The sequence below is a fragment of the Oryctolagus cuniculus genome, chromosome 5 (assembly GCF_964237555.1).
Source record: "Oryctolagus cuniculus chromosome 5, mOryCun1.1, whole genome shotgun sequence".
Taxonomy (NCBI): Eukaryota; Metazoa; Chordata; class Mammalia; order Lagomorpha; family Leporidae; genus Oryctolagus; species Oryctolagus cuniculus.
This window is the reverse complement of record NC_091436.1, coordinates 92226819-92250211: the sequence shown is the minus strand read 5'-3', so window position 1 is coordinate 92250211 and position 23393 is coordinate 92226819. Positions and strand designations below refer to the sequence as shown.

Genomic DNA, 23393 nt, shown 5'->3' with positions numbered 1-23393 from the left:
TCTTTTTTCAGACTTTTATTTATTTATTTGAGAGGTATAGTTATAAACAGTGAGAAGTAGACATAGAAAGAAAGGTCTTCCATACACTAGTTCACTCCTCTATTGGCTGCAACAACTGGAACTGAGTTGTTCCGAAGCCAAGAGTCAGGAGATTCTTCCAGGCCTCCCACATGAGTGCAGGGGCCCAAGGACTTGGGCAATCTTCCATTGCTTTCCCAACAGAGAACTGGATGGGAAGAAGAGCAGCCAGGTTTAGAACTGGCACCCATATTGGATGCTGGAACTACTGATGGAGGATTAGCCTACTGTGCCACAGCACTGGCCTTTCCAGAAATTTTCCTTTTTTTATAAAGTTTTATTTATTTATTCAAAGAAGTAGAGTTACCGAGAGGCAGAGGCAGAGAAAGAGAGAGAGAGAAGTCTTCTATCTGCTGGTTCACTCTCCATATGACTACAATGGTTTGACCTGTGCTGGTCTGAAGCCAAGAGCCAGGAGCTCCTTCTGGGTATCCCAGCCTGGTGTAGGGGCCAAAGGACTTGGAGTATCTTCTACTGCCCCCATAAGTTTTTATATTTTGTATTGTCATCTTGACTTTTTCCAGAAAATTTTTTTATTTCTCTTGATTTCTTCATTGACCCACTGTTCATTCAGGAGCATGTTGTTCAGTCTCCATGTGTTTGCATATGTTCTGTGGATTCCATAGTTGTTGATTACCAGCTTCATTCCATGTGGTCAGAGAAGATGTGTGGTCTGATTTTGATTTTGTTTGCTTGCTTTATGGCATGGTCAATCCTAAAGAAAGTTCCAGGCACTGGTGAGAAGAATGTGTATTCTGCAACTGTAGGATAGAAAGCTCTGTAGATATCTGTTAGGTCCATTTGGTTTATAGCATTGATTAACTCTGTTGTTTCCTTGCTGATTTTCTGTTGGTTGATCTGTCCATAGCTGAGAACGGGGTATTGAAATCCCCCATTACTGTTATATTTGAGTCTATGTCTCCCTTTAAATCTAGTAAGATTTCTTTAAATAGCCAGGTGCCCTGTAATTAGGTGCATATACGTTTGTAATAGTCACATCTTCCTGTTTAACTGATCCCTTAATCATTGTATAGTGCCCTTCTTTGTCTCTTTTAACAGTTTTTGTGTTAAAGTCTATTCTGTCTGATATTAGGATGGCTACACCAGCTCTTTTTTGCTTTCTATTGGCATGGAATATCTATTTCCATGCTTTCACTTTCAGTCTACATGTATTGTTGTTGGTGAGATATGTTTCTTGTAGGTAAAATAGATGGGCTTTCTTTTTTAATCCGTTCAGCCAGTCTGTGTTTTTAACTGGAGAGTTGTGGCCATTTATGTTCAGGGCGACTGTTGTTAAGTAACAACTTTTCCCTGCCGTATTTTCATTAATCATCCTATTTTTACTTTGGGTCTCCTTTGTACTTTTACTGGGAGATTTCTTGCTTTCACCTTTTTTTGTAGTGATGTCCCTGTTTCTGTGTTTTTGTGTGTAGCACATCCTTGAGCATCTTTTGTAGGGCTGGGTGGGTAGTAATAAATTCTTTTCAATTTCTGTTTGTTATGCAATGTCTTTATGCGCCTGCATTCATAAATGAGCTTTGCAGGAAACGGTATTCTGTGTTGACAGTTTTTTTCTCTTAAAACTTGGAATATATGTTGCCATTCTCTCCTAGCTTGTAGTTTCTGATGAGACATCCACTGTGAGTCTAATTGGGGTTTTGCTGAAAGTAATCTGGCATTTCTTTCATGCACATTTTAGAATCTTTTCTTTATATTTTACTGTGGAGAATTTTACTACAAGGTGTCGTGGTGAAGATCCTTTCTGGTCATGTCTATTTGGAGTTCTATGTACTTCCTGTACTTGGATGTCCCATTCTTTCTCCAAATTGGGAAGTTTCCATTATTATTTCACTAAAAATGCCTTCTAATCCATTTTCTCTTTCTATGCCTTCAGGAACTCCTAAGACCCATATGTTGGGTCATTTGAAAATATATCATAGGTATCCAATAAGGTTTTTTAGGTTTCTAATTTCTTCTTGTTTTTGTTCTGACTATAAAATTTCCGAGATTTGTCATCTAGTTGGATATTTTTTCTTCTGCTTCGCCTATTCTGTATTTTTTATTTGTTCTGTTGAGTTCTTCATTTCTAGTATTTCATTCTGAATTTTTTAAAATATCTTAGTGTCATGGAAAAATTTTTGTTCATATCATGTATAGTTTTTGTTGTTGTTGTTCATGGATTTGCTTCTGATTTCTTATGCCTAATCTAATGATTAGTTTTCTGAATTCTGTTCCTGGCATTTCTTCAATCTCTTCGTTTTTATCTTCTAATATTGGAATGTTGTAATGTTCCTTTGGGGGGCTCATAATATCGTTCTTATCCTTATTTCTTAAATTTTTTCCTTTGTTTTTTTGGCATTTGTGTATTTTTTTTTTTTTTATTGTCTGGTGGCTTTTATGGTTGGTCTGTGTCTCTGTGGCTTAGTGGCGTGTCTACACTTTCAGTGAATACTAAGAGGTATTACCTGATCTTACCTGATCTGCCGGGGCTGATGTTCTCCTCCCTGGGTCCAAGCATTTGTTGTTTTTCATTGCATATTTACTCTTTCAGGGCAGGCCTGGATCATCTCTATTCTTTTAGCTGAGTCTCCTGCTGGCTATTTCCCATGGCTTTATCTTATGAGTGTACTTTCTCCTCTTTTAAAGTATGAATTTTACCATGCATGAGTAGGACTGTCCTGTTGCTATTCTGCCATCTTGCAACCAAGAAAAACAAAAAGAATAAATCTATATATACTTGCATATTGTAAATATCTGAAAAGATAGTGACTGAGAGTTCTTTTTTGTTTTTAAAGATTTATTTTATTTATTTGAAAGACAGAGTTACAGAGAGGTAGAGACAGAGTGCTGGTTGGAATTGTGTCTTTTGTGCTTCTGATCCACCTCCAAGGTAATGTTCCTAGGAAGGCAGTGATGGCAGCCCAAGTACTTGGGTTCTTGCCACCATGTGGGAGACTCAGATGGGGTTTCAAGCTCCTGGCTTCAGCCTGGCTTATTCCTGGCTGTTTCCACCATTTTGGCAATGAATGGCAGAGTGATGATCTTTCTTTCTATCTGTCTCTCTGCCTTTCAGATAAATAAAAACAAATATTTAAAAATAGCATAGAAAGAGTAACCCAGATTTGAATCTGTGTGCTGTGTCTGCAACTTGAATGGATCCTGGATAGCTGCGGTCTTTTCTGTCTTCACCTTCCAATTCAGTGTCTGCTGTTAGTGCATTTGGTTGGCAAAGCCAGTTTTATGCCTTAGCTACAAGGAAATCTGGGGAAGTGAGTAGTAATGGACCTTGTCTTGGGCCCTGCCTCAGATGGTGGAGGATTCATTAGGAAGAGGAAGAAAATTCAGAAGTTTGGATGCCACAAACACATGGGACCTGTCCAGACACCTGAGAACTTCTGGGTGGTGGAGCTGGAAGAGCTAACTGTTGAGCAGAGGGAGGCTTTTATTTTTATTTATTCTTGTCCACTGTTGGAATTAAAGAAAAAGTGTATATAACGATGTAAAAAAGGGCCAAACAGAAAATGAACAAAAGGGAATAACAATTTTCCTGCACTTCTATATTATAATATGAACTCAAGAAGGGTTCCCAGCATAACTGGCCAATCTCAGCAGCTTTCTACTGATTTCCTTTTTAAAACTCACTCAATAATTTCCTCACACATTCAGTCAACTCCATATTGCATGTACTTGGTTGGGAATAGAAATCATGAAATGGTTTTTCTCTGCAATACTAGTGGCTTTTTCCTTTTTCCTCTTTTTTTTTTTTTTAATTTGACAGGTAGAGTTAGACAGTGAGAGAGAGAGACAGAGAGAAAGGCCTTCCTTCCGTTGGTTCACCCCCCAAATGGCCGCTACGGCTGCTGCTGTGCTAATCCGAAGCCAGGAGCCAGGTGCTTCTTCCTGGTCTCCCACGCGGTTGCAGGCGCCCAAGCACTTGGGCCATCCTCCACTGCCCTCCCAGGCCACAGCAGAGAGCTGGACTGGAAGAGGAGTAGTTGGGACTAGAACCCGGCGCCCATATGGGATGCCGGCACCACAGGCAGAGGATTAACCAAGTGAGCCATGGCGCTGGCCCCTTTCTCTTCTTTTTGGCTCAATGGAACTGATTCAGATAATCTTTCTGAGGTCTATACTATTTAGCTTTGAAAATGAAGCTGCTGTTAGCTGCTATGGTTGATAAAGTGTTTGTAGATGAAAGGTACAAAAATAAGATAGACTTAAACATTTGTTCCTATTATGCACTTTTCCCTGATTTTTAAACCCATATAAATTTGCTGCTCAATAGAAAACTGGTCTTAGAACTTAATACAGTAAGCTAAGTTTTAGCAGGTATATTAATGGTTTTTTACTTTTAAAAATAACTTTCTAGATTTACAGGAAAAGTACAGAGATTGTATTGAGTTCCCATATTATCACATATTCAGTTTTCCATACTATTAATATCTTATGATATAATATGATATGTATGATATAATAAATATTAAGTTAATAAATCCATGCCATTGACTAAAGCCCTTTTTAAAAGATTTCCTTAGTTTTTAATTAAATATTTTTATGGTTCCAGTATTCCTGATATACTTAATCCACTATTATTGCACTGATCATCTATGTAGTAACATTGTGAAACCATATGATACATGCTATTTGTTTTAGTTAACTTAAGAAATTTGGGGAAAGAATAAGTAAAATAATGCTTTTTTGCAATGAGGTTCTTATATTCCTTGCAAAATGTCACATGAAAAATAATAATTAACCTTTCATCCCCTCCCCCTACCCCATTATGTGTTTAGTGGAACAAGTTCCTGTAGAACCCTACAACATCCCACTGTCCCAGGCTGAAGTCATTCAGGAAGGGAGTGATGTCACCCTGGTTGCCTGGGGCACTCAGGTCAGTAATATTGATTCCAACTGTTAAAGCTAATGTCATGTTTGGAAGCTCTCATTTTAAATATTGATATAGAAGAAAAAATGGTATTTCCTTTATATCTCAAGTTAAGTTTGTTTGGTGCTGATTTCTTTTTGTCCCTCTAACTTCAATGAGATATAATTGATAAATAAAAATATATTTTAAAAATAAAGGTATATTTTCAATTTGCACAATGTGATAATTTGATATGTATATATTGTACATTGTGAAATGAATGCCACAATCAAATAAACACACTCATCTCTACACATGGTTTACCATTTAGTATGTATGTGTATTTAGAGAGAACAAATAAAATCTGCTCTCTTAGCAAATTTCAAGTACGTTACATATAGCCACCATATTGTATGTTAGATTCCCAGAACTTACTCAACTGATAATTAAAAGTTTGTGATATTGATATCTGAATGAGGGTAAGGGGCCTATTTGATCACATAAAAATATGTAAGCAGATGTTGAAATCACTAAAAATATATTGAGAGTTTATAAAAGTATATTAATTAAAACATTATAGTCCTTGAAAGCAATGTATTCATTAAAATATTCATTGTTTTGAAGTACTTACAGTGTATCTCCATTACTGCTTCTGCACTTGACTCGTGATCTTATTTTTCATACCATTTCTTGCCATCTCTTGTGATGACTTTGCAGGTCGTGTGGACCTATCAACAGTCTTCTGGATTCTGTACCCTTTTTTTCCACAGGTCCCCTTTGCTGAGCCCCTTCAGTTTTTTCCTTGGCTTGTTGTCACATGTCTTCACTTCTAGACTTTTAAGTATAGGACCCTTTTTCTCCAATCATAGACTTTGTCTCTTACAGTTTTTTTTTTTTAATGTTAGCTTTTCTTTTTCTATATAAAGGAAATATTTACTTATTTTAGAAAAAATGATATAAGTTCCTACTCTCTTTTCAGTTATTTTTGGTTTGGAGAACTATGGCCTTCACAGTACCTCATGTGCAGTGGGGTAACTGTGCTTCTTTGCTAGCCACATCCAACTGATAATGTGCAAAGATGAAAGAGAGAGAGAGAGAGAAAGAGAGAGAATATCTCCTATCCTCTGATTCAGTTCCCAGATTACTACAAAAGCCAGAGCTTAGCTAGGCTGAAGCCATGAGTCAGGAAGTCAGTGTGGGTCTCCCACATGGATGGGCAGGACTCAGGTACTTGAGCCATCACCTGCATCCTCTTAGAATGTTCCTTAGCAGGAAGTTGGAATCAGGAGCAGAACTGGGGTTTGAACACTGGCACTCCCATATGGGGTTCAATCATCTCAAATGAGCTTTTAGCCACTGAGCCAAATGCTGCTGCTCAGCCCACTTTTTCATCATTCCTGTGGCCCTCAGCACGTGACCTTGCTTCTCTTTACAAAGAGTTTGTTAGTCCTAACTCCCATACTTACTCTTTCTTCACATTTAGCACTTCTATAGCACATCTTTTCCTTCTTCTCTTTGTCTTTGAAGGAGAGATGTCTGGAAGAGACACTAAGATGGCAGACTAGGGAGGCAGCCTCCTGCAGTAATCTAAGGGAAAACAGTTAAAAAGAGCGTGGAGAGAATACAATCTCAGGAAGGAGTTAGGGAGAAAATGGCAGATGAAACTCCAGGCAAATTAGAGGGACACCGTGGATCACATGGATGGTGTGGACACACACAACTCAGGACTTCAGCAGCTGAGAGTGTCAGCACCAGCTTTGGAGAGTGAGGTGAGACCAGACAGCAGCAGCCCAAGCCACTGATGATAAGGAAAAGCCTGGTGAGAGTCTGGCTTGGAATCCTGTAGGGGACAGTATACCTGCCAACCTAGAGGGAAAAAAAAGGGGGGCATGTTTCTCTCTTCCTGACCACCAGGTACTGACATCTTGTAACTAGCTGAGGGGGCCGGTGCCATTTTGTACATATATAACAGCTGCACCAGTTCATGTCTGCGTGCCTAGCAACCAGAAGAGAGGAGATGCCTGTGTCTGGCTGGGAGAACTGACAGGGGGCTGCTCATGACTGTGGAAGTCTTGTGTGCTGGGACTGTAAAAACACTGTGGCTGCATGTGAGGGTACAGGGTGTTGCTGGGTCTTTGGGTAGTCACTGTGGGCAGCTCCACACGCTTGGGGATCACTGATTCCCAGGTGAGGATCATTGCTGTGGGATTGGTGCTCACTCAAGATAGCACAGATCTTTTGTGTTGTTCTTGTGGCAGTGTGAACAAATATTATACCCACTGGGGCTAGTGACTGGGCATTGGTCTCCTTGAGGAGAGAAGGTGAGTATGAGACTATACGAACAGAACAGATTAAACCTCCCCTCTGAAAAAAAAAAAATAGGAGATTTACCAAGCCCAATTTGTGTATCACCTTGGACACTCCCCTGTCCCTGGAGCACCGACTAGAGCTCCCTGGCCACGTCTACCACACGTCTTGGAGTATTTACTGAAAGAGCAGACAGTCCGCTAATCCACAGAGGCATAGAACAAAGATAAAAGCCATTGCAAGGAAAATAAAGCCAACAAGTATCTTTCCAAATGTCTAATAGTAAATGCAGCAATTGAATAAATAAGAATAAGGAAGACAATTTGCTGCCTTCAAAGGAACATAATACTTCAATACTAGAATGTGAAAAGGAAAAAGAAATGCTCAAAATGGAATTCAAAGAATTGACCATAGGATTACTGAGAAGTAAGCAGATGCAAATTCACAAATTAAAGAAATCCAAGCTTGACATGAATGAACATTTTTCCCATGAAATTGAGACTTAAAAGAGAAATCAAATTGAAATGTTGGAAATGATGGATGTGCTACACACAAAAACACAGAAACAGGGACATCACTACAAAAAAAGGTGAAAGCAAGAAATCTCCCAGTAAAAGTACAAAGGAAACCCAAAGTAAAAAATAGGATGATTAATAAAAAGTCGTTACTTAATAACAGTCACCCTGAATATAAATGTCATCAAGTCTCCAGTTAATAAACACAGGTTGGCTGAACAGACTGAAAAGGAAAACCCATCTATTTGCTGCCTACAGGAAACACATCTCACCAACAACAATACATGCAGACTGGAAGTGAAAGGATGGAAATAGATATTCCATGCCAATAGAAAGCAAAAAAGAGCTGGTGTAGCCATCCTAATATCAAAGTAGACTTTAACACAAAAACTGTTAAAAGAGACAAAGAAGGGCACTATACAATGATTAAGGGATCAGTTAAACAGGAAGATGTGACTATAATAAATGTATATGCACCTAATTACAAGGCACTTGGCTATTTAAAAGATGTTAATGAATATAAAAGTTGTCATAAATTCAATTATATTAGTAATGGGGGACTTCAATACTGCACTCTCAGCAATGGACAGAACAACCAGACAGAAAATCAGCAAGGAAACAACAGAGTTAATCGACACTATAAACCAAATGGACCTAACAGTTATCTACTGAACTTTCCATTGTACAGCTGCGGAATACGCATTCTTCTCACTAGCACATGGAAGTTTTTCTAGTATTGACCACACGCTAGGCCATAAAGCAAGTCTCAGCATTTCACAAAAAATCAAAATCGTACCCTGCATCTTCTCTGACTACAATCAAATGAAGTGGAAATCAATAACTCAAGAATATGCAGAACATATGCAAAAACTTGGAGACTGAACAACATGCTCCTGGATGAACAGTGGGTCATAGAGGAATTAAAAAGAGAAATAAAATACTGTTGAGAAACAGTTTTTTTTATTCTATTTTCTGAACTCTTCACTTAGTTTAATCTTCTGTGTATAAAGTTAATTGAAAAATAGATTTTAGTAAAAAATAAGAATGGGAATAGGAGAAGGAGGAGGAAGAACTTTTGTGGAGTAGAAAAGAGAATGGGTACATTGGGAAGAATCACTGTATTCCTAAAGTTGTATTTATGAAATACATGAAGTTTGTCTACCTTAAATGTTTTCTGGGACAAAAATAGAAACTATTTTTAATATTCAAAATTAACAAAAAGAAACCAGAACAAAACCAAGCCTGTAGTAACAAAATAGAACATTTTATCCAATAGTTTACAAGTAAGCAGTAAATAAGCATCTGAGGTATCATGATCAACAAATATTATAATTTTTTCCTTTAAACTTACCCTTTCTAAGGTATTTTTTCCAAATATAGTCACTACATATATTTGAGTAGTAAACAGACCATTTTAACTACAGGATGAAAAAACTGCTCATGTGTTAATTTGGTCTTACAGTTAAGAAGCCTTCACCCCTACTGGAACTGGAGTGCCTGGGTTCAAATTTAGCTGCACTGCAGATTCCAGCTTCCTGCTCGTGCTCCGGCAGGGAGGTGCAGGAGATGGCTCAAGTAATTAGGTCCTTGCCACCCACATGGAGACCTAGACTGAGTCTCGATTCCCAATTTTAGCCCCCAACCCAGTGATGTTACAGGCAGCTAGGGAGTACCAGTCTGTGCACTCTCTTGTCTTGTCTCTGTCTCTCAATGAATAATAATTTAAAAAACAAGGAAAAAAAAAGAAGAAGAGATGTCTGGTTTTTGTCTCTACATCTCCATATCTGTTTCAGATTTTATTATATTTTACCTTCTGCAGGACTATGACACAAGTTTTCCCTCTTGAATCTTCAGTTTTTCTTTTCCATGTTGCTTTTAGTAAAATGATGTTATCACTTCATTATCTATAAAATACCTCTCCCCTTAAACACTATTACCCCCTTTCTTTCTTTTATTACCAGCTTGAAAAACTATTTTGTATGATCTATATTTAATTTCATAAATCCTTATGTTCTTGTAGCTTATGAGTTTTGTTCCCATTAATTTACTGAAACTTCCTGTTAACACCAGTGATCTTCTAATTGTTAAATCTAGTTCTTTCCCATGTAGCTGTGGAATTGGACACTGATTACTATCTCTATAAAAACCTTTCTTCTTTGTATTCTGGTATATGTTTTCCCCTTGTTTCCTTTGTATCTTTTTAACTGTTCTGGACACTATGAGAAACAGTGACTTGATCAGCTCTTGTCCTGACTGTTGATGTACAATGTAATACTTTATCCATTTTAGTATTTTTTTTTTTTTGTTCTAGTACCATTGGTTGAACTCTGTAATTAACACACAATAATTCTTAGGTGTTTAAATTTTAACTGAAAAGTGATCCCTGTTAGGAATTTGGAAAACATTATGCTGAGTGAAATAAGCCAATTCCAAAGGGACAAATACCACTTGTTCTCCCTGATAGGTGACAACTAACTGAGCACCAAAAAGGAAACCTGTTAAAGTGAAATGAACACTATGAGAAACAGTGACTTGATCAGCCCTCACCCTGACTGTTGATGAGCAACTTAATATGTTATCCCTCTTAGTATTTTTTTGTTTGTTCTACTTAATACTTTTGGTTGAATACTGTAATCAATACACAATTCTTCTTAAGTGCTGAAACTTAACTGAAAAGTGATCACTGTTAAAAATAAGAGTGGGAATAAGAGAGGGAAGAAATGTGCAATTCGGGACATGCTCAAGCTGATTTACCTCAAACGGTAGAGTTAGAAACATGCCAGGGGATTCCAATTTAATCCCATCAAGGTGGCATGTACCAATGCCATCTCACTAGTCCCAGTGATCAATTTCTGTTCACAATTGATCCTAATGATAGGACTAAGAACCAAAGGGATCACACAAACAAGAATAGTGTCTGCAAATACTAGCTGATAGAATCGAAAAGGGAGAGAATGATCCAACATGGGAAGTGAGATACACAGCAGACCCATAGAATGGCAGATGTCCTAAACAGCACTCTGGCCTCAGAATCAGCCCTTAAGGCATGTGGATCTGGCTGAAAAGCCCATGAGAGTATTTCAGGCATGGAAAGCCAAGACACTCTGGCAAAAAAGAACAACAACAACAACAACTCAATAAAAGATCTCCGCGAGTGAAGTCCCAGTGGAAAGAACAGGTCATCAAAGAAGGAGGTAGCTTTCTCTGAAGGGAGGAGAGAACTTCCACTTTGACTATGACCTTGTCTAAATATGATCAGAGTCGGTGAACTCAAAAGGCTTCCATAGCCTTGGCTGCTCATGACAAGAGCCTCAGGTGATTACTGAGGCCATAAACAAGAGTGTCAATTTGTTAAGTCAACAACAGGAGTCACTGTGCACTTACTCCTCATGTAGGATCTTTGTCCTTAGTGTGCTGCACATTGAGATTTAATGCTATAACTAGTACTCAAACAGTATTTTTCACTTTATGTTTCTGTGTGGGAGCAAACTGTTGAAATCTTTACTTAATGTATGCTAAACTGATCTTCTGTATATAAAGAGAATTGAAAATGAATCTTGATGTGAATGGAAGGTGAGAGGGCGTGGGCAAGGGGAGCATGGTGGGTGGGAGGGACGTTATGGAGGGGAAGCCATTGTAATCCATAAGCTGCACTTTGGAAATTTATATTCATTAAATAAAAGTTAAAAAAAATAAAAAAAAAATTTTTTTCTTTTTTAGTGAGCATCTTTTCCAGTTGCCTTACATGATGGTGGTTTATGGAGTTTCATAGTTTTTAAAAAATTAATTTTAAATTTACAAAGCAAAAATTGTGAGGTAGTGGGCTACTGTTGTGGTGCAGAGGATTAAGCTGCTTCCTGTGATACTGGCACCCCACATAAATGCTGATTCGAGTCCTGGCTGCTCTGCTTCTGATTCAGCTCCCTGTTAATGTGCCTGAGAAAGCAGTGGAAGATGGCCCACGTGCTTGGGCCTCTTCTACCCACTGGGAGACTTAGAGAGAGTTCTAGGCTCCTAGCTTTAGCCTGGCCCATCCTGACTGTCGCGGCTATTTGGGGAGTAAGCCAGTAGATGGAAGATCTCTCTCCTTATATCCATCTCTTTGCAACTCTGCCTTTCAAATAATATAAATAAATATTTAAAGAAATTCTGTGGTACTAATACAAAGAAGTCCTATGTATGACTCATCCTATTTGATTTCTTGATTTTTGTCCTTTACTTCTCCTTTGACATGCTTTTGGTAGAAACTCTATCTATTTCTGTGACTTTATTTACCTCTGTGTGCTGTCTTTGGAATCGCTATCTCTAGCACTTCTCTCCCTCTCTCTAAGAACATATACCCAGCTGTTTAAAGGACTTCTATACTTATTTATTTTGGGGGACAAAGGATTCAGCCTATCTAAAACAAATTTATGAATTCTCTGTGCAGATCAATATCTGACTCTAAACGCTATTTATATTAATGATGTCTGGCTTCACCTCATTCAGGCCTAAATCTGTAATCATTCTCTGTATATTTTTTTTCTTGTTTCAGGTTCATGTGATCCGGGAGGTGGCTGCCATGGCACAAGAAAAACTTGGGGTGTCTTGTGAAATCATTGATCTGAGAACCATTATACCCTGGGATGTGGATACAGTTTGTAAGGTATGAACATAATGTTAGAATTCCATTTCCTAAGACCTTGGGCCATATTTGTTGGACCTTTGCAAAAAAATGTTTTGCTGCAGGAATAGTTTCCATTGCTGTGGAAACTTTTTAAAGTTTGCAGTATAAAAGGAATGTGTGCTGTATAATTGCCTTAATGCTCAAAGAAGCGAATCATTTTAGAATTTGCTTTTCCTACTGTAATTTTCTATTTAAAATATTACAAATCTGTGTCCTTCATGGAACTTTGGGTTGATTAATGGAGTGGTGCCCGTGAGGGAGCATATCAGGGCTATTAAAGGTGTCCGTGTTTTTAGCTGCTTATTGCTTATGGTTCAGCAAGCGAGGTTTAATTTAGTCAGGTAAGTGGTTTAGCTCAATTTTCATTTGTCTTTCCAAAAGTGATGTGGTAGATTCTCTTTAGAAAAATAACTCTCCTTATAAAGCCTCAAAATTGTACATCAGAGTGTGAGTGTTGTAGGATTCTGGCTGCTATGATTTACAGTTTCTAGGGGGTTCTTGATCTTTAGTTTGATAAGATTGATCTTGTTCTCATTTTAATAGTATTCTCATATCCCCTCTTGAGAATATAGTTTAGTTCTTGTCTACTTGTCTGTAACCAATATCTTTCCTGTGAATGTCCAGAGCATTGTAAAGAGCATCTATTCCCATGCTGACACATAGGGAAGGTTAAGTTAGGTTTTTGTGGTGGTCTTATCTGCTAAAGTCTAGTTAATGATTAAATGCTCTTTTTCTAGAATTACTGTTATCAAAGAGGTCCTAAGATTTAGGTACTTTATATTTATTGTTTTTTTAAAGCTCTGATTCTTGGCCGGCACCGCAGCTCACTAGGCTAATCCTCCGCCTGCGGCACGGGCACTCTGGGTTCTAGTCCCAATAGGAGTGCCGGGTTCTGTCCTGGTTGCTCCTCTTCCAGTCCAGCTCTCTGCTGTGGCCCAGGAGTGCAGTGGAGGATGGCCCAAGTCCTTGGGCTCTGCACTCGCATGGGAGATCAGGAGGAAGCAACTGGTTCCTGGCTTCGGATTGGTGCAGTGCTGGCCGCAATGTGCCGGCCGTAGCGGCCACTTGGGGGATGAACCAATGGCAAAGGAAGACCTTTCTCTCTGTCTCTCTCTCTCTCTCTCACTCACTGTCTAACTCTGCCTGTCCAAAAAAAAAAAAAAAAAGCTCTGATTCTTTTCATAGTGTTTACAGATGGCTTCTTAAATTAGTTAAGTTCAAGTAATCTTTAGATACCACAGTTCTAAAATTGTGGCAAAAAATGTTTTTAGGTGAAAGTTGTAATATAATTTGGTGGAAAATTTAAGGTTTTAGTGAATTTTCTTGTGGACTGAACACCATGTAAACACTAGACATGGTTACCAATGGTTTCAATAATATCTTAAGCCTTTATACTATATTTAATTATTTATTTTAAATTTATATTTAATTATTTATAAATGCATGAAAATAATGCTTTTTGCAGGTAATTTCTAACCAAGTAAGTCAGTAGGTTTCCTTTGTAATAGCCAAATGTTCCAAAAAATGTTTAACCTGGAGCTGACTCCTTGTCTACGCCATGTACCCCTTCTGCGTGGAGATAGGATATTTTGTCACAGCACAGTGCAAAGTACTGATGTTTGGTCAGTTCAAGTGCTTTAGAACTTTATTTACATATTTATGCACTGTCTATGTTCAAAAAGAAGTTTATGGTAAAACATAGTAATAACTCAGGTTGTTAACCATGAAAGCCAAGAGAGAAGAGATGGAGGAAGAAGAAAGTGGAAATTAGTAATGCTTATATGAATTTGCTTTTGCCCAAATCTCCTTTATTAAATCCATTTGTTGCATTTTTTTATGATCCTGGGATATAGATCCAGCATTCTCAGGCCTTTCTCCTACTGGGGGAGATGAAAGATGAGTCTAGAGGCCTCTACTGAGTGAGAAAGGAAGCATCAACACTCTGACTTGTTATATCATTATCTGGGTTTTGTATTGGATGCTTTCATCATGTTATTTTTTCTAGTTAATGATGCCTCCAGTTGTGACAGTGAAAGCCAGCTTGTCATTTCTTGATTACTTTGGGTCTATTTGTGTTTCTCTTCATTAGTGATCGTGGTATATCTCCTGCTTTCCTTTCATCTATCAAACCAGGAAAAATTTGATACTTACTCTTCTTCCCTAGGATTTATAGATGGTCTTAAAGAAGAGGACCCTACTGCCAAATATTCATATTAAAAATGAGGGATTTTTTTTCAGAATAGTTAATCTTTTTTCATCTTTATGAATTCTACACTAATCAGAATTTATGTTGATAATCTATTTCAGTTGGTTGTGTTTTATCATAAGACAAATTATATCCCTTAGTTTTTTACACTATGTGATGAATACCAAAGCACATCTTTTGAAATGCTTAATCAGGAAAAGCCTATTAAAGGTAAAGATGACATATTGAACTTATACATTGGCATACTGATACACAGTAAATGACTCTGGGACAATTAAAGAATTCATAATTTTTACTTAAGCAAAAAACAAACGAAAAAAAAAAACCCTCAAAAATGTTGTTCAGGGATGGAAAAAGCCACAGGATTTTTGAATGTTGCTCAGAGGAGCTACAAAATTAGAGACTTGAATGGACCTAATAATCACTGCTCGTTTTTCCACTCAATTCTGAATCTGATATTAAAGAGCTATACTGGAAGCCTCTAAAAAGCAGCATAGAAGGACCGGCGCCGCGGCTCACTAGGCTAATCCTCCACCTTGCGGCGCCGGCACACCGGGTTCTAGTCCCGGTCCGGGCGCCGGATTCTGTCCCGGTTGCCCCTCTTCCAGTCCAGCTCTCTGCTGTGGCCCAGGAGTGCAGTGGAGGATGGGCCAAGTGCTTGGGCCCTGCACCCGCATGGGAGACCAGGAGAAGTACCTGGTTCCTGGCTTTGGATCAGCATGGTGCACCGGCCGTAGTGGCCATTGGGGGTTGAACCAATGGAAAAGGAAGACCTTTTTCTCTGTCTCTCTCTGTCTACTCTGCCTGTCAAAAAAAAAAAAAAAAAGCAGCATAGAAATTTTTTTGAGCTGCTTAATAGAGACCTACACTGGGCATGAGAGCATATGCTAGTGGAGTAGCTTAGAGTTAAAAGCCCTGAAATGAGTGGTAAATTGACACTTCATCTGCTTTTTACCTAGTGACACCTGCTTGCTGTACAGTCTCCACTAGCTGAGAATCCAAGCTTATGAAACCCATGTTTTAGAGTGGTAATGACAATTTAATGAAATGAAAATTTGAAGGGTCTTAAATACAGTTGATTTCTCTCTCAAGGCATTTGTGAAACTCCAAAGCTGTATGATGGAAAGTAAGCAGAAGAAAAATGAAAAACAAAGCTGTCATTGAATGCCAAAGTGACCCAAACCAATTGTCCTCACAACTGAAAAGCTGTGGAGAGTCAGGTCTTACGATGAGAAGTAAACTGGAAGTAGATGAGGTTCTTTCCAAACCTGCAACACCATCTCCACTTTTCTTAGTTCCTTGTGGCTTCACGTAGTTCACCTTCTGCTCTATCTGCCCATCAGAACAGGGAGTCAGTGCTGTCATCATCTGGAACTGCTGTGAACCAGCAGCCAATCAAAAATGACTAAGTGTTTGAAGAGACAGGAGTATTTGATCACTAACCAGGAGAAACAAAATAAGGCAGAAATGTAGGTGATCCGGATTTAGGAGTTAGCAGACAATGACTTTATAAGGTTTAGAAACTTAGAACAAAAAAGGAACAAAACACATAGGAGGGTAGAGAATTACTCTAGGAAATTGATGTGTGTGTGTGTGTGTGTATGTGTGTATGTATTAAATAAACTTGATGGAACCAATGAAGAAGCCTGTCGGACAATAGGAACACAATGGCTGGATTTATATCATGTTGAAACTCAGTAGATGATAATGTTAATGAATTACAAGGGAATTCAATAGAAAATGTCCAAACTGAAGTGCAGACAGAATAAAAAATAGACTAAATCAGAAAAGATCATAAAATGCATTTGAGATCTGGTCAAGCGATTGTCTTATAAACAATTTGAATTCTAGAAGAAGAGAGAGAAAATGGGCTAGAAACAATATCTAAATAATATTTTCAAGAAAGTTGTAGAATATTAACCTACATATGAAAGAAACTTTCCTAACCACTGAGATAACTGTGTTCAAAGGCAAACATACCTGTGTATACATGGAATGACAACTTAAATTGTTTGCTAACCTAGAATTTTACAAGTGTACCCAAATAGTCACATCCATTTAAGATGAAATAACAACAGTTTAGGGAAACAGAAATTGAGAGTATTTATCAGCAGCAGACTTTTTCCCAAAACAAATACTTCAAGGGAGTTCCTGTAGGTAGAAGGGCCTAGATAGGAATATGTAAATGAAGTGATCAACAGATATAACTCAGTAGTGATTGTCTAAAATAGTACTGACAATTTTCTGTGAAGTTTAGATACTGTATAAATATAGGGAGCTAGAGGAAGAGAGAGAGAGAGAGAGAAGGAGAGAGAGAGCGAGCAAACTGAAATAGAAGACAATAAAATTACAAAACCTAGGAGGGGAGCTAGTGTAGAGTTAAAAAATATTATTGTAGGATTATTAGTGAACTGTAACATTTTCACTAGGTTATAATCAATGATGCATGTAATAATTTCTAGCACATCTAAGAAGTTGGGAAATGTAAATTAATAAAAATATTTACTTAGTTCAAATATGTACAAGATACAGTTGGTTCAACAGAAAATAGAAAATAAGATGATAGATGTAAGCCCCCAAATCTGACAAATTAAATACAAATGGATGAAATAATCCCGGTAAGAGTCTAAGATTCTGAGAAACCACTAAAAAAAATAACTACTACCACATGCAGCCTTGAGACATATTTTAAAGATATCAAGAATTTGAAAATAAAGAGAAACAAAAGCTGGTGTATTTCTACTAATTTGACACAGAGCTTCAGGTAAGAATCATTACTAGATATGAAGAAGCATTACTGAAAGCTCAATCCCAGTCCCTTGTGCTGAAACAAAATAACGATGACAAGGTTTTAGGGTAAATGAGAGAGAAAGTGAGATCTGTCCATAGCTTAGAGAGTGGCAGGTTGACATCTTAAAAACTACTGTCCTGCTTTGAGGATAATATGTTTTTTTTTTTTTTATAATTTTATTTATTTATTTGAGGAGCAGAGTCACAGAGAGAGAGAGAAGGAGAGACAGAGAGAAATATCTTCTATCCACTGGTTCACTCTCCAAAAACCTGCAGTGGCCGGAGCTGGGCTGATCTGAAGCCAGGAGCCAGGAGTCTCTTCCGGGTCTCCCACGTGGGTGCAGGGCCCCAAGGACTTGGGCCATCTTCCACTGCTTTTCCAGGCCATAGCAGAGAGCTGGATTGGAAGAAGAGCAGCCGAGACATGAACTGGTGCCCTACTATGCCGCAGCGTTGCCCTCTCTCTGGGGTTTTGAAGCTGCAAAGTGAGGTGGTTTCAAAGAAAATGTGGGAGGAGCAGCAGATCTTTTGGGTAGCTGTGACAAAAGCCAAAACTGGCCAGTCAGGTTCAGAGCTTGTCCCAAGATCGTTGCTCAGTCCTTGAGAAGATCTGCAGGTGGACAGATTAAATGTGTCTCATTGGGTTGCTGTGTTCTAGCTGCTTGCACAAGCAGTCCATATAGGAAGTAAAGCATTCCCATGGCAGTGATGAAAGGGGAGCCCAACAATTTAGCCTTGAAGCATGAGATAACTTAGTGCTTTGTAACAATGGGCTGAAAAAAACATCATTTGGCTAAAATTAGAGTGAAGCTGTGTGTTGTGGGAATCTTTCACCTTGCATTTGAGTACAGCAAGAACCAACCGTTATAATTTTTATATCAGCCTGTACCCAGTTTATAGAAGAACATTTCATCTCACAAAAGGGATCAATCTACCATGAGGATATCATAGTCTTAAAACTGTTTGGTGTTTTAATAACAGAGCTTCAAAATATACAAAGCAAAAAAGCACAACAAAATATAAAACTCAAAAGAAATGTAGACATTCACCATCCCAGTGGGAGACTAAGACAGCCCTCTTAAAAGATTAATCAAGCATGCACAATCTTGGTAAATGTGTGGATGATTTCAGCAAAAACAGTTATTAAGCTTGTGCTAATTCAGGATTAAACTGCAAGAAATCATTCTTTTCAGTTCAATATGTAACATTTGTCAAAACTGCCCAGATGCTGGCTCATACATATAACCTTAAAAAGTTCCATGTTGTGGAGGTTTGGCTTACTGGTTAAGACACTGGTTCGGATGCCTACATCCTTTACCAGAGTACCTGGGTTCAATCCCTGGCTCTAGCTCCTGGCTGTAGCTTCCTGCTGATGTGACCCTGGGAGTGTTCTGTCTGGCCTGATCCAGCTTTGGCCATAGTGGGCATTTTGGAAGTGAAGTTGTGATGGGAGCATGTTCTCTCCCCTTTGTCTCTCTATAGTCTCTCTCTCTCTTTCTCTCTCTCTCTCTCTGCCTCTCAAATAAATAAATAAATAAATACATAGATGAATAATTTCAAACACTTGACATTAGTTAGAGGATGCCACTTGAAAACAGTGGAAGGCAGTCTGAAGTCAATTAAGCAGCAGGCATTGTGGTATGGCAGGTTAAACGGCACATTTAGCTGCTTGGGATGCTTGTGTTACATACTGGAGGATCGGTTGGAGTCCCAGTACCCCTTTTTCAAACTGGCTTCCTGCTACTACACCAGGGAGGGCAACAGATGAAGGCCCAAGTTCTTGGGTTCCTACCACCATGTGGAGACCCTGATGGAATTCTTGACTCCTGGCTTTAGTCTGGCCCAGCCCTGGCTTTTACAGGCATTTGGGGAATAAACCAGTTGTTGAAACATCTATCTCCTTCCCCCTGCTTCTCTCTTACTCTGCCTTCAAAAAAAATAAAAAATAAAAAACCTTAATAAAAAGAGATTAAGAAGATAAAGGCCTCTAGAAAAGCTTCAACTTTCAACAAATCAAATACTTTGCTTTAAGTAACCATAGACGATGAAATAAACAGCAACAAAAGCTATAAAACGATTATGAAGATAGAACAAATCAAAAGCTTCAGAATTTAGTTTAAGCCACACTGAGAGAAAATTTTGTAGCCATAAATACATATGTTTAGGAAACAGAAGTAAGAATTAAAAAATTCATGCTCTGAGTTTCTATCTTCAGTGAGAAAAGCAAACCTAGAGACAGAAGAAATGAAGTAGAGCAGTTGGAATTCACCGTGGCATTTAAGATGCCATGTCCCACATTAGAATGCTCTGGCTCCTGACTCCAGGTTCCTGTTAATGCAGACCAAGGGAGACAGTGGATATGGCTCAAGTAATTGGGTCTCTGTCACCTACAAGGGATGCCTGGATTGACTTTCTGTCTTCTGGTTTCAGTCTGGCCAGGTTCTGGCCATTGTAGGGATTGGGGAGGGAACAAGGGGATTGTAGCTTTCTCTCCCTCAAATTTAAAAGAAGAAGAGATGAATAATAAAGAGTGGATATCTGTGAAACAAAAACTGTATAATAGGGGATTTTAAGACAGTAAAATTTAGATCTTTGAAGAAAATAATAGAATTGTTAACTTTTAACAAGACTGATAAAAAAGTAAGGCAAACACAACTGACAAATGTTAGATATAAGAGGACATCATGGGGCCGGTGCCGTGGCTCACTTGGTTAATCCTCCGCCTGTGGTGCCGGCATCCCATATGGGCACTGGGGTTCTAGTCCCATTGCTCCCCTTCCAGTCCAGCTCTCTGCTGTGGCCTGGGAGGGCAGTGGAGGATGGCCCAAGTGCTTGGGCCCTGCACCCCATGGGAGACCAGGAAGAAGCTGCAGGCTCCTGGCTTCGGATCGGCACAGCAGCAGCCATAGTGGCCATTTGGGGAGTGAACCAAAGGAAGGAAGACCTTTCTCTCTGTCTCTCTCTCTCACTGTCTATAACTCTACCTGTCAAATAAATTAAAAAAAAAAAAAAGAGAGAGAGGACATCACAGTACATTCTACAAGCAGGATTAAGATAATAAGAAACAATTGTGCAAATGAGTTTTAAGTAAAATGAATAAATTTCTGGAAAAAATAGAAATTCAAAATTGATAAAAGGGGAATTAGAAAATCCAAATACCACTATCTACTAAAGAAATTAAATCCATGGTTATTAACCTGCATGCCAGGAAAACTGCAGTCACATATGGCTTTGGTTCAATCCATTAAAACATGATGCTTATATAAATTCTCAGAGAGTGGAATCAGATGGGGAATGTGCAGATTCCTGTTAAAAGGCAAGAATTACATTAAATTTATTTAAGATATTCTAAGAAAGGAAAATTACAAACATTTTTATATGAACATGTTAGCAGAGATAATGTTCACCAAGTAGATGAAAACATTCCCAATATCATCAAACAGGAAAAAAAATCTAATAACTCTGGATAATGCAGAAAAGCACTTGTTTAAATTCAGTGTCCATCATGCTCACTCAGACTTACCCCTAATGGTAAAGCTAGAAATGTGCCATGGGACTCCAAATCCCACTAAGCTGGCAGGTACCAATGTCATCTTACTTGTTAAAGGATCAGTTTAAGTTCATAATTGATCATAAAAATAGGATTAAGTGTCAAAGGGATTACATAAATAAGACCAGTGTCTGCTAATAATAATTGATAGAATTAAAAAGGAGAGAACGGTCCAACATGGGAAGCGGGATACACAGCAGACTCATAGAGTAGCAAATGCCCTAAATAGCACTCTGGCCTCAGAAGCAGCTCTTAAGGCATTTGGATCTGGCTAAAAAGTCCATGAGAGTTTCTCAGGCATGGAAAGCCAAGACACTGTGGCAAAAAATGACCTAAATGAAAGACCTCTGTGAGTGAGATCCCAGCGGAAAGAACAGGCCATCAAAGAAGGAGGTACCCTTCTCTGAAGGGAGGAGAGAACTTTCTGGACTTGTCTAAGTAAGGTGAGAGTTTGTGAACTCAAGAGGCTTCCATAGCCTTGGCAGCTCATGACAAGAGCCTTGGGTAATTACTGACGTCCTAAATAAGAGTGTCAATCGTTAAATAAGTTGATCTTCTGTATATAAATATAATTAAAAATGAATCTTAATGAAGAATGGGATGGGAGAGGGAGTAGGAGATAGGATGGTTTGCGGTTTGGAGGGTGGTTATGGGGGAAAAAACTGCTATAATCTGAAAGTTGTATTTTGAAATTTATATTTATTAAATAAAAGTTATGTGTGTGAAAAAAATTATTTAAGTCTTAAATTTTAGCCTTGTGCTTTATTTTTCTTAACAGTTACACATTTTTAATTATGGTTTACAAAAATTATTCATTTGAACACTCATTAGGATAGGACCAATTTATCTTCTCTGAAAGTCAAAGTGAAATTGACTCTATAGAAAACCAGCTAACTGTAATTTCTAAAGATGGAATTTTTATGGGTAATTACATTTTATGCATGAATGAGTGTTATTATTTCATGTAGCAGCTTTAAAACTGTTTAATCTTTTGGATACTAATATTGCAAAATCTTTTTGCTAGTATTTTGTCAAGGAAAACATAATGCATATAATTTCATTTTTTAAAAATAATTCAGCCCGGGTGAACATGGATTGTTATACCATAATAAGAAGTTTACATTTGTTGAAATATATGGCTTTTTACTTCTTTGATAAATTTCTCTTCTTAAGTTTTCTGATTTTAAGTCTTTTTAAATTTAATTTTTATTTCATTTTACTCCTTGCTGTTGCATTATCATCTAGCTGTACATGGGATCCAGATGACTAAACTTTATAACTGAGACAGACACATTAGCCAGAGAAAGTCTATCAAGAAATTAACAGGATATGTTTCACTGCTTAAACCTTACTGTATCAATTTAAGCTTTTCAGAGCCTTTTGCCATTTCCTGGTATGCTTTGCAGGTGGGTTATTGTTATGGATTTTGAGCTGGAAGGGCTCAGCCTGGGCCAGTTTCCTTTGGTCTTCCTCCTGGTTCCAGGGCTAACACACTGACTTTAGAGATCCTCATAGCAGCTATGACCTGTTTTATATTAGAGCTTTTCTCTGTTCTGACATGCTGTGGTACAAGATACTGTGTCACAGCTTCACTTTTCCTCTTGCCCAAAACAATGTCCTGACGTTTTTGAGGTTCTTGTGGAATCTTTTTTTAACTTTTAATAAAATTTGGAAATGATATATAAAAAGACTGCCCTATCTGCTGTTCTGCTTGCTCTTCTGTCCATCTCTTTCTCCTTTTTTTTTAAAAAAAATTATATTTTTAAAGATTTATTTATTTGAATGGCAGAGTTACAGACAGAGTGGGAGAGAGAGAGAGTGATGTCCGAGATCAACCTTCCATCGACTGGTTCACTCCCCAAACAGCCACAATGGCTGGAGCTAGACGAAGCCAAAGCAGGAGTCCAAAAATCCATCCTGGTCTCCAGTGTGGGTGGCAGGGGCCCAAATACTTGAGCCATTTTCTGTGCTTTCCCAGGTGCATTAGCAGGAAGCTGCAATGGAAGTGGAGCAGCTGGGACTCAAACTGGCACCCAGGTGTGGATGCTGGAATTGCAGGTGGCAGCTGAACTCACTGTGCCACAACCTCAGTCCTTTTCCAGCTCTTTCTCTTACTCCCTCCCTTCTTCTTGAAGCACAAATTACTTAGCAGAAGTTGAATTTGTGCCAAAAGATAGACAGCAAGGGTTCGTTGGCATTTCTGAGTATGTGGGGGCAAGACCTCGGAGACATTACAGTGTGGGACAGAAGCCGTGAGGAGCTCTTCTGTTACGTGGCAGGGTGACCACAGTTGGGAGGCAGGGCTCAGTGGCTCAACGTCCCTAGGTTTAGCATTCTCTTCTCCTATCCCTTTACCCCTGCTGTTCTCATTCTTGCTGCAACACTTCATTGAGGGCACTAAATAAAGGCAAGACAGGTTT

The 23393-nt window shown here is 38.5% G+C and overlaps 1 protein-coding gene across 1 annotated transcript in view; it reads left to right on the top strand.

The window, feature by feature from the left end:
- The window catches only part of BCKDHB (branched chain keto acid dehydrogenase E1 subunit beta), a 273092-nt gene that overhangs the window by 118652 nt on the left and 131047 nt on the right, over positions 1-23393 (top strand). Inside the window, exons 7-8 of the mRNA XM_002714546.5 lie at positions 4869-4966; positions 12296-12406. Of these exons, the coding sequence (XP_002714592.1) occupies positions 4869-4966; positions 12296-12406 (209 nt within the window). The remainder of the gene's footprint in view (positions 1-4868; positions 4967-12295; positions 12407-23393) is intronic.